Source organism: Oncorhynchus tshawytscha, linkage group LG09 (genome assembly GCF_018296145.1).
Source record: "Oncorhynchus tshawytscha isolate Ot180627B linkage group LG09, Otsh_v2.0, whole genome shotgun sequence".
In the NCBI taxonomy this organism is placed as follows: domain Eukaryota; kingdom Metazoa; phylum Chordata; class Actinopteri; order Salmoniformes; family Salmonidae; genus Oncorhynchus; species Oncorhynchus tshawytscha.
In genome coordinates this window covers 504626-520388 of record NC_056437.1, presented here as the reverse complement: position 1 = coordinate 520388, position 15763 = coordinate 504626, and the positions used below count along the sequence as shown (strand labels likewise).

General features: G+C 43.8%; 1 protein-coding gene across 2 annotated transcripts in view; it reads right to left on the bottom strand.

Moving 5' to 3' along the window:
• The window catches only part of galt (galactose-1-phosphate uridylyltransferase), a 136305-nt gene that overhangs the window by 37755 nt on the left and 82787 nt on the right, over nt 1-15763 (bottom strand). For both annotated transcript variants that reach the window (XM_042326361.1, XM_042326360.1), the window contains exon 6: nt 1630-1752. In XM_042326361.1, the coding sequence (XP_042182295.1) occupies nt 1630-1752 (123 nt within the window). The remainder of the gene's footprint in view (nt 1-1629; nt 1753-15763) is intronic.

Below are 15763 nucleotides of genomic sequence, written 5' to 3'. Positions count from 1 at the left end.
CTACCACAGCTCAGCCTACATTACTATTAGTATTACCACAGCTCAGCCTACATTACTATTAGTACTACCACAGCTCACCCTACTTTACTACTAGTATTACCGCAGCTCAGCCTACATTACTATTTGTAGTAGTACTACCACAGCTCAGCCTACATTACTGTTAGTATTATTACTACCACAGCTAAGCCCAAATTACTATGAGTACTACCACAGCTCAGCCTACATTACTATTAGTACTACCACAGCTCAGCCTACATTACTATTAGTATTACCACAGCTCAGCCTACATTACTATTAGTACTACCCCAGCTCACCCTACATTACTACTAGTACTAACGCAGCTCAGCCTACATTACTATTAGTAGTAGTACTACCACAGCTCAGCCTACATTACTATTAGTATTACCACAGCTCAGCCTACATTACTATTAGTACTACCACAGCTCAGCCTACATTAGTATTGGAATTAGTACTACCACAGCTCAGCCTACATTACTATTAGTAGTAGTACTACCACAGCTCAGCCTACATTACTATTAGTAGTAGTACTACCACAGCTCAGCCTACATTACTATTAGTATTACCGCAGCTCAGCCTACATTACTATTATTATTACTACCACAACTCCACCTACATTACTGTTAGTATTAGTACTACCACAGCTCAGCCTACATTACTATTAGTCTTACCACAGCTCAGCCTACATTACTGTTAGTATTAGTATTACCACAGCTCAGCCTACATTACCAGTAGTATCAGTACTATAAGTTCAACATGTATGACAGTGTACTGAGTACTTTAATCTGAGAATAATGTATTTTTGTTGTTATATCTTTCTCTTAACTCTGCATTGTTGGAAAAGGACCCATAAGTCTACACCTGTAGATTACGAAGCAGGTGATTTGTGCGTATCTGGCGCTGGTGGAACTCACATCTAACACACTGGGGAAATGGTAATCAGGCATAACACAGATGGACTGGAGACAAACACCACCAGAAGTCATTCCTGTTTGGCATACAGCGGCATTAGAGGTTTATGGGTAGTGTCGTCCTACGTCTCTCTGCCTCCCTTTTAGAGTACAGTAGCAGTAGAGGTATTATGAGTAATGTAGTCCACGCTGTCTCTCGGCCTCCATCTTAGCGTACTACAGCAGTAGAGGTTTATGGGTAGTGTAGTCCTATCTGTTTCTCTGCCTCCATCTTAGCGTACTGCAGCAGTAGAGGTTTATGGGTAGTGTAGTCCTGTTTCTCTGCCTCCATCTTAGCGTACTGCAGCAGTAGAGGTTTATGGGTAGTGTAGTCCTATCTGTTTCTCTGCCTCCATCTTAGCGTACTGCAGCAGTAGAGGTTTATGGGTAGTGTAGTCCTATCTGTTTCTCTGCCTCCATCTTAGCGTACTGCAGCAGTAGAGGTTTATGGGTAGTGTAGTCCTACCTGTCTCTCTGCCTCCATCTTAGCGTACTGCAGCAGTAGAGGTATTATGGGTAATATAGTCCTACCTGTCTCTCTGCCTCCATCTTAGCGTACTGCAGCAGTAGAGGTACTATGGGTAATGTAGTCCTACCTGTTTCTCTGCCTCCATCTTAGCGTACTGCAGCAGTAGAGGTACTATGGGTAATGTAGTCCTACCTGTCTCTCTGCCTCCATCTTAGCGTACTGCAGCAGAAGAGGTTCTCCGTGGGTCTTCAGGTATTCTCTCTGACAGCGGTCCGACAGGGTGGCTTCATTAGGCAGGAAGTTACTGGCCCACACCTATGACATCACAGGAAGAGGACAACACTGGGTGAGAGCACAGAAGTAGGAGCAGGGATCAGAGGAGAAAGTGGAGAGGAGAGAGGAATTAGAAGGAGGGAGGAGAGAGGAGGAGCAGAAACAGCAGCACACACACTGGGAGGGAGAGTACATCATGTCAGTCTGTCCCCTCTGGACAATAATAACACACTAACTCTAACCCAGCAGAATTGGCTCTTTAAATAACCCACCACAATGCAGGCTGTACTCTCATATGCAAATATCAGGATATCATGGGTGATACTAGACATATAAACACAGTCCAGTTATTTCTCCTCAGACCCATTGGATTTAAGAAGCACTCTGATCATCCCCATCATTCCACGTACCAGATAGCAACGGCCTCACTGGGGAGGATACGGGGACTTAAGGAGAAAATGTTCTGTTTTTCCCCCAAACCACAGAAAGCAAAACTAAGCAACATGAAGATGGATGGAGAGCAGAGCGGAGCAACAACATGGAGATGGATGGAGAGCAGAGCAGAGCAACAACATGAAGATGGATGGAGAGCAGAGCAGCAACATGGAGATGGATGGACAGCAGAGCAGAGCAGAGCAACAACATGGAGATGGATGGACAGCAGAGCAGAGCAGAGCAGCAACATGGAGATGGATGGACAGCAGAGCAGAGCAACAACATGAAGATGGATGGACAGCAGAGCAGAGCAGAGCAACAACATGAAGATGGATGGAGAGCAGAGCAGCAACATGGAGATGGATGGACAGCAGAGCAGAGCAACAACATGGAGATGGATGGAGAGCAGAGCAACAACATGGAGATGGATGGAGAGCAGAGCAGAGCAACAACATGAAGATGGATGGAGAGCAGAGCAGCAACATGGAGATGGATGGACAGCAGAGCAGAGCAGAGCAACAACATGGAGATGGATGGAGAGCAGAGCAGAGCAGAGCAACAACATGGAGATGGATGGACAGCAGAGCAGAGCAACAACATCAAGATGGATGGAGAGCAGAGCAGAGCAACAACATGGAGATGGATGGAGAGCAGAGCAACAACATGAAGATGGATGGACAGCAGAGCAGAGCAACAACATGAAGATGGATGGACAGCAGAGCAGAGCAACAACATGAAGATGGATGGACAGCAGAGCAGAGCAACAACATGGAGATGGATGGACAGCAGAGCAACAACATGGAGATGGATGGACAGCAGAGCAGAGCAGAGCAACAACATGGAGATGGATGGAGAGCAGAGCAGAGCAACAACATGAAGATGGATGGACAGCAGAGCAGAGCAACAACATGAAGATGGATGGACAGCAGAGCAACAACATGGAGATGGATGGACAGCAGAGCAGAGCAACAACATGAAGATGGATGGACAGCAGAGCAGAGCAACAACATGGAGATGGATGGAGAGCAGAGCAGAGCAACAACATGAAGATGGATGGAGAGCAGAGCAACAACATGGAGATGGATGGAGAGCAGAGCAGAGCAACAACATGGAGATGGATGGACAGCAGAGCAGAGCAACAACATGGAGATGGATGGAGAGCAGAGCAGCAACATGAAGATGGATGGACAGCAGAGCAGAGCAACAACATGAAGATGGATGGACAGCAGAGCAGAGCAACAACATGAAGATGGATGGACAGCAGAGCAGAGCAACAACATGGAGATGGATGGACAGCAGAGCAGAGCAACAACATGGAGATGGATGGAGAGCAGAGCAGCAACATGGAGATGGATGGAGATGGATGGACAGCAGAGCAGAGCAACAACATGGAGATGGATGGACAGCAGAGCAGAGCAACAACATGGAGATGGATGGACAGCAGAGCAGAGCAGAGCAACAACATGGAGATGGATGGATAGCAGAGCAGAGCAGCAACATGGAGATGGATGGACAGCAGAGCAGAGCAACAACATGAAGATGGATGGACAGCAGAGCAGAGCAACAACATGGAGATGGATGGACAGCAGAGCAGAGCAACAACATGGAGATGGATGGACAGCAGAGCAGAGCAACAACATGGAGATGGATGGACAGCAGAGCAGAGCAACAACATGGAGATGGATGGACAGCAGAGCAGAGCAACAACATGGAGATGGATGGAGAGCAGAGCAGAGCAACAACATGGAGATGGATGGACAGCAGAGCAGAGCAACAACATGAAGATGGATGGAGAGCAGAGCAGCAACATGGAGATGGATGGACAGCAGAGCAGAGCAACAACATGGAGATGGATGGACAGCAGAGCAGAGCAACAACATGAAGATGGATGGACAGCAGAGCAACAACATGAAGATGGATGGAGAGCAGAGCAGCAACATGGAGATGGATGGACAGCAGAGCAGAGCAACAACATGGAGATGGATGGACAGCAGAGCAGAGCAACAACATGAAGATGGATGGACAGCAGAGCAGAGCAACAACATGAAGATGGATGGACAGCAGAGCAGAGCAACAACATGAAGATGGATGGACAGCAGAGCAGAGCAACAACATGGAGATGGATGGACAGCAGAGCAGAGCAACAACATGAAGATGGATGGACAGCAGAGCAGAGCAACAACATGGAGATGGATGGACAGCAGAGCAGAGCAACAACATGAAGATGGATGGACAGCAGAGCAGAGCAACAACATGAAGATGGATGGACAGCAGAGCAGAGCAACAACATGGAGATGGATGAGAGCAGAGCAGAGCAGAGCAACAACATGGAGATGGATGGACAGCAGAGCAGAGCAGCAACATGGAGATGGATGGACAGCAGAGCAGAGCAGAGCAGCAACATGGAGATGGATGGACAGCAGAGCAGAGCAGCAACATGGAGATGGATGGACAGCAGAGCAGAGCAGAGCAGCAACATGGAGATGGATGGACAGCAGAGCAGAGCAGAGCAGCAACATGGAGATGGATGGACAGCAGAGCAGAGCAGAGCAACAACATGGAGATGGATGGAGAGCAGAGCAGAGCAGCAACATGGAGATGGATGGACAGCAGAGCAGAGCAGAGCAACAACATGGAGATGGATGGACAGCTGAGCAGAGCAACACCATGAAGATGGATGGACAGCAGAGCAGAGCAACAACATGAAGATGGATGGACAGCAGAGCAGAGCAACAACATGGAGATGGATGGACAGCAGAGCAGAGCAACACCATGAAGATGGATGGACAGCAGAGCAGAGCAACAACATGAAGATGGATGGACAGCAGAGCAGAGCAACAACATGGAGATGGATGGAGAGCAGAGCAGCAACATGGAGATGGATGGACAGCAGAGCAGAGCAACAACATGGAGATGGATGGAGAGCAGAGCAGCAACATGGAGATGGATGGACAGCAGAGCAGAGCAACAACATGAAGATGGATGGAGAGCAGAGCAACAACATGAAGATGGATGGACAGCAGAGCAACAACATGGAGATGGATGGACAGCAGAGCAGCAACATGGAGATGGATGGACAGCAGAGCAGCAACATGGAGATGGATGGACAGCAGAGCAGAGCAGAGCAACAACATGGAGATGGATGGACAGCTGAGCAGCAACATGGAGATGGATGGACAGCAGAGCAGAGCAGAGCAACAACATGGAGATGAATGGACAGCAGAGCAGAGCAGCAACATGGAGATGGATGGACAGCAGAGCAACAACAACATGGGTAGAGAGGAAGAGGTAGAGAGCAGAGCAGCAACAACATGAAGATGGATGGACAGCAGAGCAGAGCAACAAGATGAAGATGGATGGACAGCAGAGCAACAACAACATGGGTAGAGAGGAAGAGGTGTAGAGAGGAAGAGGTAGAGAGGAATTTTATTTCATTTTTCCTTTATTTTACTAGGCAAGTCAGTTAAGAACACATTCTTATTTTCAATGACGGCCTAGGAACAGTGGGTTAACTGCCTGTTCAGGGGCAGAACCACAGATTTGTACCTTGTCAGCTCGGGGATTTGAACTTGCAACCTTTCTGTTACTAGTCCAAAGCTCTAACCACTAGGCTACCCTGCCGCCCCAGGTAGAGAGGAAGAGAGGACGAGAGGAAGAGAGGTAGAGGAAGAGAGGTAGAGAGGCAGAGAGGTCCATCTCTCCCTCCTTTCATCCCCCTTATCCTACTGCCCTATCCATCTCTCCCTCCCTCACCCAGGGGTGGCTCGCAGGCAGCATCAAACCAATCTTATCTGCAGCACAGAGAGACATAGAAGATTATATATTCCGTTTTTAACGTTTTCAGATTTCATAACTATTTCATGGTTTACAATATCAGATGACTTGACACATTTGACACATTTATTCTAGATCGGCCATATATACTGAACAAAAATATAAACTCAACATGCAACAATTTCAAGAATTTTACTGAGATACAGTTCAGATAAGGAAATCAGTCAATTGAAATACATTAATCAGGCCTAATCTATGGATTTCACAGGGCAAGGGAACAGCTATTGGTGGGCCTGGGAGGGCAAAGGACCAACAACTTGGGAGACAGGCCCCCCACGACAGGGCATTATTAAAAACAGAAATATGGACAGCAGAGTCTTCCTGTTTGGCCCTGTCCGGGGGTGACCTCGGATGGGGCCACAGTGTCTCCTGACCCCTCCTGTCTCAGCCTCCAGTATTTATGCTGCAGTAGTTTATGTGTTGGGGGGCTGGGGTCAGTTTGTTATATCTGGAGTACTTCTCCTGTCCTATTCGGTGTCCTGTGTGAATCTAAGTGTGCGTTCTCTAATTCTCTCCTTCTCTCTTTCTTTCTCTCTCTCGGAGGACCTGAGCCCTAGGACCTGAGCTCCAGGACTACCTGACATGATGACTCCTTGCTGTCCCCAGTCCACCTGGCCATGCTGCTGTTCCAGTTTCAACTGACCTGAGCCCTAGGACCATGCCCCAGGACTACCTGACATGATGACTCCTTGCTGTCCCCAGTCCACCTGGCCATGCTGCTGCTCCAGTTTCAACTTCCACCTGACTGTGCTGCTGCTCCAGTTTCAACTGTTCTGCCTTATTATTATTCGACCATGCTGGTCATTTATGAACATTTGAACATCTTGGCCATGTTCTGTTATAATCTCCACCCGGCACAGCCAGAAGAGGACTGGCCACCCCACATAGCCTGGTTCCTCTCTAGGTTTCTTCCTAGGTTTTGGCCTTTCTAGGGAGTTTTTCCTAGCCACCGTGCTTCTACACCTGCATTGCTTGCTGTTTGGGGTTTTAGGCTGGGTTTCTGTACAGCACTTTGAGATATCAGCTGATGTACGAAGGGCTATATACATAAATTTGATTTGATTTTGATTTGATTTGAAATACTCCTCAGCACTTCAATGCTCTAAAAGTGAGGCTGGGGGGAGTAAAGGAAAGGTAGTAAAGGTTAGTTATAATAGAGAGGCTGGAGGGAGTAAAGGTTAGTTATAATAGTGAGGCTGGGGGAAGTAAAGGTTAGTTATAATAGTGGGGCTGGGGGGAGTAAATGTTAGTTATAATAGTGAGGCTGGGGGAGTAAAGGTTAATTATAATAGTGAGGCTGGGGGAGTAAAGGTTAGTTATAATAGTGAGGCTGGGGGAGTAAAGGTTAGTTATAATAGTGAGGCTGGGGGAGTAAATGTTAGTTATAATAGTGAGGCTGGGGGAGTAAAGGAAAGGTAGTAAAGGTTAGTTATAATAGTGAGGCTGGGGGAATAAAGGTTAGTTATAATAGAGAGGCTGGGGGAGTAAAGGTTAGTTATAATAGTGAGGCTGGGGGAGTAAAGGAAAGGTAGTAAAGGTTAGTTATAATAGAGAGGCTGGGGGAGTAAAGGTTAGTTATAATAGTGAAGCTGGGGTGAGTAAAGGTTAGTTATAATAGTGAGGCTGGGGGAGTAAAGGAAAGGTAGTAAAGGTTAGTTATAATAGTGAGGCTGGGGGAGTAAAGGAAAGGTAGTAAAGGTTAGTTATAATAGAGAGGCTGGGGAGTAAAGGTTAGTTATAATAGTGAGGCTGGGGGAGTAAAGGAAAGGTAGTAAAGGTTAGTTATAATAGTGAGGCTGGGGGAGTAAAGGAAAGGTAGTAAAGGTTAGTTATAATAGTGAGGCTGGGGGAGTAAAGGTTAGTTATAATAGTGAGGCTGGGGGAGTAAAGGTTAGTTATAATAGTGAGGCTTGGGGGAGTAAAGGTTAGTTATAATAGTGAGGCTGGGGGAGTAAAGGAAAGGTAGTAAAGGTTAGTTATAATAGTGAGGCTGGGGGAGTAAAGGTTAGTTATAATAGTGAGGCTGGGGGAGTAAAGGTTAGTTATAATAGTGAGGCTTGGGGAGTAAAGGTTAGTTATAATAGTGAGGCTGGGGGGATTAAAGGTTAGTTATAATAGTGAGGCTGGGGGAGTAAATGTTAGTTATAATAGTGAGGCTGGGGAGTAAAGGTTAATTATAATAGTGAGGCTGGGGGAAGTAAAGGTTATTAATAATAGTGAGGCTGGGGGAGTAAAGGAAAGGTAGTAAAGGTTAGTTATAATAGAGAGGCTGGGGGAGTAAAGATTAGTTATAATAGTGAGGCTGGGGAGTAAAGGTTAGTTATAATAGTGAGGCTGGGGGAGTAAATGTTAGTTATAATAGTGAGGCTGGGGAGTAAAGGAAAGGTAGTAAAGGTTAGTTATAATAGTGGGGCTGGGGGAGTAAAGGTTAGTTATAATAGTGAGGCTGGGGGGAGTAAAGGAAAGGTAGTAAAGATTAGTTATAATAGTGAGGCTGGGGAGAGTAAAGGAAAGGTAGTAAAGGTTAGTTATAATAGTGAGGCTGGGGAGTAAAGGTTAGTTATAATAGTGAGGCTGGGGAGAGTAAAGGTTAGTTATAATAGTGAGGCTTGGGGGAGTAAAGGTTAGTTATAATAGTGAGGCTGGGGAAAAGTAAAGGTTAGTTATAATAGTGAGGCTGGGGAGTAAATGTTAGTTATAATAGTGAGGCTGGGGAGTTGTTAGTTATAATAGTGAGGCTGGGGGAGTAAAGGTTAATTATAATAGTGAGGCTGGGGGAAGTAAAGGTTATTATAATAGTGAGGCTGGGGGAGTAAAGGAAAGGTAGTAAAGGTTAGTTATAATAGTGAGGCTGGGGAAGTAAAGGTTAGTTATAATAGTGAGGCTGGGGGAGTAAAGGTTAGTTATAATAGTGAGCTGGGGGAGTAAAGGAAAGGTAGTAAAGGTTAGTTATAATAGTGAGGCTGGGGGAATAAAGGTTAGTTATAATAGTGAGGCTGGGGGAGTAAAGGTTAGTTATAATAGTGAGGCTGGGGGAGTAAAGGAAAGGTAGTAAAGGTTAGTTATAATAGTGAGGCTGGGGAGTAAAGGTTAGTTATAATAGTGAGGCTGGGGAGTAAAGGTTAGTTATAATAGTGAGGCTGGGGGAGTAAAGGTTAGTTATAATAGTGAGGCTGGGGGAGTAAAGGTTAGTTATAATAGTGAGGCTGGGGGAGTAAAGGTTAGTTATAATAGTGAGGCTGGGGGAATAAAGGTTAGTTATAATAGTGAGGCTGGGGGAGTAAAGGTTAGTTATAATAGTGAGGCTGGGGGAGTAAAGGAAAGGTAGTAAAGGTTAGTTATAATAGTGAGGCTGGGGAGTAAAGGTTAGTTATAATAGTAGCTAAAAGGTTAGTTATAATAGTGAGGCTGGGGAGTAAAGGTTAGTTATAATAGTGAGGCTGGGGGAGTAAAGGTTAGTTATAATAGTGAGGCTGGGGGGAGTAAAGGTTAGTTATAATAGTGAGGCTGGGGGAGTAAAGGTTAGTTATAATAGTGAGGCTGGGGGAGTAAAGGTTAGTTATAATAGTGAGGCTGGGGGGGAAGTAAAGGTTAGTTATAATAGTGAGGCTGGGGGGAGTAAAGGTTAGTTATAATAGTGAGGCTGGGGAGTAAAGGAAAGGTAGTAAAGGTTAGTTATAATAGTGAGGCTGGGGGAGTAAAGGTTAGTTATAATAGTGAGGCTGGGGGAGTAAAGGTTAGTTATAATAGTGAGGCTGGGGGAGTAAAGGTTAATTATAATAGTGAGGCTGGGGGGATTAAAGGTTAGTATATAATAGAGGCTGGGGGAGTAAAGGTTAGTTATAATAGTGATGCTGGGGGAGTAAAGGTTAGTTATAATAGTGAGCTGGGGGAGTAAAGGAAAGGTAGTAAAGGTTAGTTATAATAGTGGGGCTGGGGGAGTAAAGGTTAGTTATAATAGTGAGGCTGGGGGAGTAAAGGTTAGTTATAATAGTGAGGCTGGGGGAGTAAAGGTTAATTATAATAGTGAGGCTGGGGGGATTAAAGGTTAGTTATAATAGTGAGGCTGGGGGAGTAAAGGTTAGTTATAATAGTGATGCTGGGGGGTAGTAAAGGTTAGTTATAATAGTGAGGCTGGGGGAGTAAAGGAAAGGTAGTAAAGGTTAGTTATAATAGTGGGGCTGGGGGAAGTAAAGGTTAGTTATAATAGTGAGGCTGGGGGAGTAAAGGTTAATTATAATAGTGAGGCTGGGGGAGTAAAGGTTAATTATAATAGTGAGGCTGGGGGAGTAAAGGTTAGTTATAATAGTGAGGCTGGGGGAGTAAAGGAAAGGTAATAAAGGTTAGTTATAATAGTGAGGCTGGGAAGTAAAGGAAAGGTAATAAAGGTTAGTTATAATAGTGAGGCTGGGGGAGTAAAAGGTTAGTTATAATAGTGAGGCTGGGGAGTAAAGGTTAGTTATAATAGTGAGGCTGGGGGAGTAAGGTTAGTTATAATAGTGAGGCTGGGGGAGTAAAGGTTAGTTATAATAGTGAGGCTGTGGGGAGTAAAGGTTAGTTATAATAGTGAGGCTGGGGAGTAAAGGTTAGTTATTATAGTGAGAGTGCTGGGGAGTAAAGGTTAGTTATAATAGTGAGGCTGGGGGGGTTAGTTAAAGGAAAGGTAGTAAAGGTTAGTTATAATAGTGGGGCTGGGGGTAAGTAAAGGTTAGTTATAATAGTGAGGCTGGGGGAGTAAAGGAAAGGTAGTAAAGGTTAGTTATAATAGTGAGGCTGGGGAGAGTAAAGGAAAGGTAGTAAAGGTTAGTTATAATAGTGAGGCTGGGGAGTAAAGGTTAGTTATAATAGTGAGGCTGGGGAGAGTAAAGGTTAGTTATAATAGTGAGGCTGGGGGAGTAAAAGGTTAGTTATAATAGTGAGGCTGGGGAGTAAAGGAAAGGTAGTAAAGGTTAGTTATAATAGAGAGGCTGGGGAGTAAAGGTTAGTTATAATAGTGAGGCTGGGGGAGTAAATGTTAGTTATAATAGTGAGGCTGGGGGGGAGTAAAGGTTAGTTATAATAGTGAGGCTGGGGGAGTAAAGGTTAATTATAATAGTGAGGCTGGGGGAAGTAAGGTTATTATAATAGTGAGGCTGGGGGAGTAAAGGAAAGGTAGTAAAGGTTAGTTATAATAGTGAGGCTGGGGGAGTAAAGGTTAGTTATAATAGTGAGGCTGGGGAGTAAAGGTTAGTTATAATAGTGAGGCTGGGGGAGTAAAGGAAAGGTAGTAAAGGTTAGTTATAATAGTGAGGCTGGGGGGGAATAAAGGTTAGTTATAATAGTGAGGCTGGGGAAGTAAAGGTTAGTTATAATAGTGAGGCTGGGGGGGGAGTTATAATAAGGAAAGGTAGTAAAGGTTAGTTATAATAGTGAGGCTGGGGGAGTAAAGGTTAGTTATAATAGTGAGGCTGGGGAGTAAAGGTTAGTTATAATAGTGAGGCTGGGGGGAGTAAAGGTTAGTTATAATAGTGAGGCTGGGGAGTAAAGGTTAGTTATAATAGTGAGGCTGGAAAGTAAAGGTTAGTTATAATAGTGAGGCTGGGGGAAGTAAAGGTTAGTTATAATAGTGAGGCTGGGGAGTAAAGGTTAGTTATAATAGTGAGGCTGTAAAGGTTAGTTATAATAGGAGGCTAAAGTTATTATAAAAGGCTAGTAAAGGTTAGTTATAATAGTGAGGCTGGGGGAGTAAAGGTTAGTTATAATAGTGAGGCTGGGGGGGGAGTAAAGGTTAGTTATAATAGTGAGGCTGGGGGGAGTAAAGGTTAGTTATAATAGTGAGGCTGGGGGAGTAAAGGTTAGTTATAATAGTGAGGCTGGGGGAGTAAAGGTTAATTATAATAGTGAGGCTGGGGGATTAAAGGTTAGTTATAATAGAGGCTGGGGAGTAAAGGTTAGTTATAATAGTGATGCTGGGGGAGTAAAGGTTAGTTATAATAGTGAGGCTGGGGGAGTAAAGGAAAGGTAGTAAAGGTTAGTTATAATAGTGGGGCTGGGGGAGTAAAGGTTAGTTATAATAGTGAGGCTGGGGGAGTAAAGGTTAGTTATAATAGTGAGGCTGGGGGGGAGTAAAGGTTAATTATAATAGTGAGGCTGGGGGAGTAAAGGTTAGTTATAATAGTGAGGCTGGGGAGTAAAGGTTAGTTATAATAGTGATGCTGGGGGAGTAAAGGTTAGTTATAATAGTGAGGCTGGGGGAGTAAAGGAAAGGTAGTAAAGGTTAGTTATAATAGTGAGGCTGGGGGAAGTAAAGGTTAGTTATAATAGTGAGGCTGGGGGAGTAAAGGTTAATTATAATAGTGAGGCTGGGGGAGTAAAGGTTAATTATAATAGTGAGGCTGGGGGAGTAAAGGTTAGTTATAATAGTGAGGCTGGGGGAGTAAAGGAAAGGTAGTAAAGGTTAGTTATAATAGTGAGGCTGGGGGAGTAAAGGAAAGGTAATAAAGGTTAGTTATAATAGTGAGGCTGGGGGGGAGTAAAGGTTAGTTATAATAGTGAGGCTGGGGGAGTAAAGGTTAGTTATAATAGTGAGGCTGGGGGAGTAAAGGTTAGTTATAATAGTGAGGCTGGGGGGAGTAAAGGAAAGGTAGTAAAGGTTAGTTATAATAGTGAGGCTGTGGGGAGTAAAGGTTAGTTATAATAGTGAGGCTGTGGGGAGTAAAGGTTAGTTATGATAGTGAGAGTGTGGGGAGTAAAGGTTAGTTATAATAGTGAGGCTGTGGGGAGTAAAGGAAAGGTAGTAAACGTTAGTTATAATAGTGAGGCTGGGGGGAGTAAAGGTTAGTTATAATAGTGAGCTGGGGGAGTAAAGGAAAGGTAGTAAAGGTTAGTTATAATAGTGAGGCTGGGGGAAAGTAAAGGTTAGTTATAATAGTGAGGCTGGGGGAGTAAAGGTTAGTTATAATAGTGAGGCTGGGGGAGTAAAGGTTAGTTATAATAGTGAGGCTGGGGGAGAAAAAGGTTAGTTATAATAGTGAGGCTGGGGTAAGAAGTAAAGGTTAGTTATAATAGTGAGGCTGGGGGAGTAAAGGTTAGTTATAATAGTGAGGCTGGGAAAGTAAAGGTTAGTTATAATAGTGAGGCTGGGGAAGTAAAGGTTAGTTATAATAGTGAGGCTGGGGGTAAAGGAAAGGTAGTAAAGGTTAGTTATAATAGTGAGGCTGGGGGAGTAAAGGTTAGTTATAATAGTGAGGCTGGGGAGTAAAGGTTAGTTATAATAGTGAGGCTGGGGGGAGTAAAGGTTAGTTATAATAGTGAGGCTAGAAAAGGTAGTAAAGTTAGTTATAAGGGTAGTAAAGGTTAGTTATAATAGTGAGGCTGGGGGAGTAAAGGTTAGTTATAATAGTGAGGCTGGGAGTAAAGGTTAGTTATAATAGTGAGGCTGGGAAGTAAAGGTTAGTTATAATAGTGAGGCTGGGGGGGGAGTAAAGGTTAGTTATAATAGTGAGGCTGGGGGGGTTAGTTATAAAGTGAAAGGCTGGGGAAGTAAAGGTTAGTTATAATAGTGAGGCTGGGGGAGGAAAGGTAGTAAAGGTTAGTTATAATAGTGAGGCTGGGGGAGTAAAGGTTAGTTATAATAGTGAGGCTGGGGGAGTAAAGGTTAGTTATAATAGTGAGGCTGGGGGAGTAAAGGTTATAAAAGGTAGTAAAGGTTAGTTATAATAGTGAGGCTGGGGAGTAAAGGTTAGTTATAATAGTGAGGCTGGGGGGAAAGTAAAGGTTAGTTATAATAGTGAGGCTGGGGAGTAAAGGTTAATTATAATAGTGAGGCTAGAAGGGGGGAGTAAAGGTTAGTTATAATAGTGAGGCTGGGGGAGTAAAGGTTAGTTATAATAGTGAGGCTGGGGGGCTAAAGGAAAGGTAGTAAAGGTTAGTTATAATAGTGAGGCTGGGGAAGTAAAGGTTAGTTATAATAGTGAGGCTGGGAGTAAAGGTTAGTTATAATAGTGAGCTGGGGAAGTAAAGGTTAGTTATAATAGTGAGGCTGGGGGAGTAAAGGAAAGGTAGTAAAGGTTAGTTATAATAGTGAGGGGGGAGTAAAGGTTAGTTATAATAGTGAGGCTGGGGAGTAAAGGTTAGTTATAATAGTGAGGCTGGGGGAGTAAAGGTTAGTTATAATAGTGAGGCTGGGGGAGTAAAGGTTAGTTATAATAGTGAGGCTGGGAAGTAAAGGTTAGTTATAATAGTGAGGCTGGGGGAGTAAAGGAAAGGTAGTAAAGGTTAGTTATAATAGTGAGGCTGGGGGTAAGTAAAGGTTAGTTATAATAGTGAGGCTGGGGGAGTAAAGGTTAGTTATAATAGTGAGGCTGGGGGAGTAAAGGTTAGTTATAATAGTGAGGCTGGGGGAGTAAAGGTTAGTTATAATAGTGAGGCTGGGGGGAGTAAAGGTTATTATAATAGTGAGGCTGGGAGTAAAGGTAAAGTTATATAATAGAGGCTGGGGATTAAAGGTTAAGTTATAGCTAAGGTAAAGGTTAGTTATAATAGTGAGGCTGGGAGAAAAGTAAAGGTTAGTTATAATAGTGAGGCTGGGGAGTAAAGGTTAGTTATAATAGTGAGGCTGGGGAAGTAAAGGTTAGTTATAATAGGGGGAGTAAAGGTTAGTTATAATAGTGAGGCTGGGGGAGTAAAGGAAAGGTAGTAAAGGTTAGTTATAATAGTGAGGCTGGGGGAGTAAAGGTTAGTTATAATAGTGAGGCTGGGGGAGTAAAGGAAAGGTAGTAAAGGTTAGTTATAATAGTGAGGCTGGGGGAGTAAAGGTTAGTTATAATAGTGAGGCTGGGGAGTAAAGGTTAGGGGAGGTAAAGGTTAGTTATAATAGTGAGGCTGTGGGGAGTAAAGGTTAGTTATAATAGTGAGAGAGTAAAGGGGAGTAAAGGTTAGTTATAATAGTGAGGCTGGGAGTAAAGGGATTATAAAGAAAAGGTTAGTTATAATAGTGAGGCTGGGGGAGTAAAGGTTAGTTATAATAGTGAGGCTGGGGAGTAAAGGTTAGTTATAATAGTGAGGCTGGGGGAGTAAAGGTTAGTTATAATAGTGAGGCTGGGGAGTAAGGTTAGTTAAATAGTAGCTGGGAAGTAAAGGTTAGTTATAATAGTGAGGCTGGGGAAGTAAAGGTTAGTTATAATAGTGAGGCTGGGGGAAGGGGAAGTAAAGGTTAGTTATAATAGTGAGGCTGGGGGGAGTAAAGGTTAGTTATAATAGTGAGGCTGGGGGAGTAAAGGTTAGTTATAATAGTGAGGCTGGGGGAGTAAAGGAAAGGTAGTAAAGGTTAGTTATAATAGTGAGGCTGGGGAGTAAAGGTTAGTTATAATAGTGAGGCTGGGGGAGTAAAGGTTAGTTATAATAGTGAGGCTGGGGGAGTAAAGGTTAGTTATAATAGTGAGGCTGGGGGGAGTAAAGGTTAGTTATAATAGTGAGAGGCTAAGGTTATTATAATAGGGAAGTAAAGGTTAGATTATAATAGTGAGGCTGGGAAGTAAAGGAAAAGGTAGTAAAGGTTAGTTATAATAGTGAGGCTGGGGGAGTAAAGGTTAGTTATAATAGTGAGGCTGGGTAAAGGAAGTAAAGGTTAGTTATAATAGTGAGGCTGGGGGGTTAATTAAAGGAAAGGTAGTAAAGGTTAGTTATAATAGTGAGGCTGGGGAGTAAAGGTTAGTTATAATAGTGAGGCTGGGGAAGTAAAGGTTAGTTATAATAGTGAGGCTGGGGGAGTAAAGGTTAGTTATAATAGTGAGGCTGGGGGGAG